This window comes from Harmonia axyridis, chromosome 4, assembly GCF_914767665.1.
Source record: "Harmonia axyridis chromosome 4, icHarAxyr1.1, whole genome shotgun sequence".
NCBI classification, from domain to species: Eukaryota; Metazoa; Arthropoda; class Insecta; order Coleoptera; family Coccinellidae; genus Harmonia; species Harmonia axyridis.
In genome coordinates, this window is record NC_059504.1 from 32074198 (window position 1) to 32075721 (window position 1524).

The 1524-nt window shown below is 37.3% G+C and overlaps 1 protein-coding gene across 1 annotated transcript; it reads right to left on the bottom strand.

Annotated features, from left to right (window-relative positions):
- Positions 1 to 427: 427 nt before the first annotated feature.
- On the bottom strand, positions 428 to 1315 carry LOC123678681. The gene has a single exon (XM_045615821.1). The coding sequence runs from the start codon at positions 1313 to 1315 to the stop codon at positions 428 to 430; it is 888 nt and encodes a 295-aa protein (XP_045471777.1).
- Between the last annotated feature and the right edge of the window lie 209 nt (positions 1316 to 1524).

Here is a 1524-nt window from a genome sequence, read left to right on the forward strand (position 1 = left end):
CGGTCTATCATGGCATCAGTATTTAATGACATGGTGACTTCGACTGGGGGTGAAGATGATGTATTGCAAATTAACTTATTAAGTAATTTTATCGGGTATCCATTCATTACAAATAGCTTTTTCAGTTTGAAAATACATTGACTATGAAAAGTTGGATGTGTCAACCTTAAGACTCTAGTTTTCATCTGTGTGACTAGATTTAGCTTCATATTTTGAGGATGGCAAGATCTATAATGCAAATATCTGCCAGAGCTACTAGGCTTGTTATACCAATCAGTCCTCAACACTTCTCCCATTCTTATCACCCTGATGTCTAAAAAAGGTATGGAGTTGTCAACCTCTTCTTCTGCCGTGAATTGTATGTGGGTGTTATAACTGTTAAAATGTTCCAGAACTGTAGCAAGTGATCCCTCTGGAATCATACATATCAGACGTCGACATACTTCTTTAAAAAGGGCATAACAAAAGGCAAACCGGGCAGTACCGAAGTCAAAAGATCATCTAGCACATATTGTGCCAAAATAGGGGAAAGTTTACCTCCCATTGGAGCACCTAAGGTCTGCCTGTAATATCTTCCTTGATATGTGAAATAGGCGTTGTCGAAGATGAACCTTACTAATTCCAACAGGTCGTTCTGTGACATCTGAGTATGCCGAGAAATTTCATTCCAATGTCTGACAACGCTCAGCTCTACTAATTCAAAAGGTATGTTGGTAAACAAGGAGACCACATCTAAGCTGACCAGCACGAAATCAGGGGGGCATTTGAAGTTATTTATGAAGTCTGAAAATGAAAAGGAATCAGGAACATAAAATTCATTATCTCTGTTGTACGAGATTGTTAGTAGATCTGTCACATATTGGGAAATGCAGCTAGTTGGAGCATCTAATGACGATATTATAGGTCGTAAAGCAAGTTGAGGCTTATGTACCTTAGGTAATCCATAAAATTTTGGTACTTTTGAATTGTATATAGTGTGTTTCTTAATAATACCTGAATCATCTCCTATTTTACGTCTTACTTTAATCATTAATTCATTTGACTTTTGTTGGATTGTGCTTGTTGGATCTCTGGTCAAAACCTGATAATGTTCTTCATCTGTCAAAAGTTCCCTTGACAAATCAATGTAATCGCTTTTCTTCATTACTACTGTGACATTGCCCTTATCTGATCCCGTCACAAGCAGCTCCTGATGCGCCCTTAAAAAACTTTTGGTGTTCATCATCATTATTCTAATTGGGTCATAGGTGGTGTCTCGAGAATGTACATAATTGGTGACTACGTTAACTACTTTTGATGTGAGAATGTTTCTCATCTCTGGTGGGCTAACCGATACCAAACCTTCAACATCAGCCAACAAACTCCCCAGGTTTAGATCACTTTTCTTAGGTGTTATGTTGAATTTAGGGCCCAATGACGTACGTTAGTTTTGTGAACTTGCTATTTGTAATGTTTATATTTAATATATATTGCAGATCCTTGAGAAAGGTAAGAAGTCTTACCGAAAGCTTGGATGATATAAAA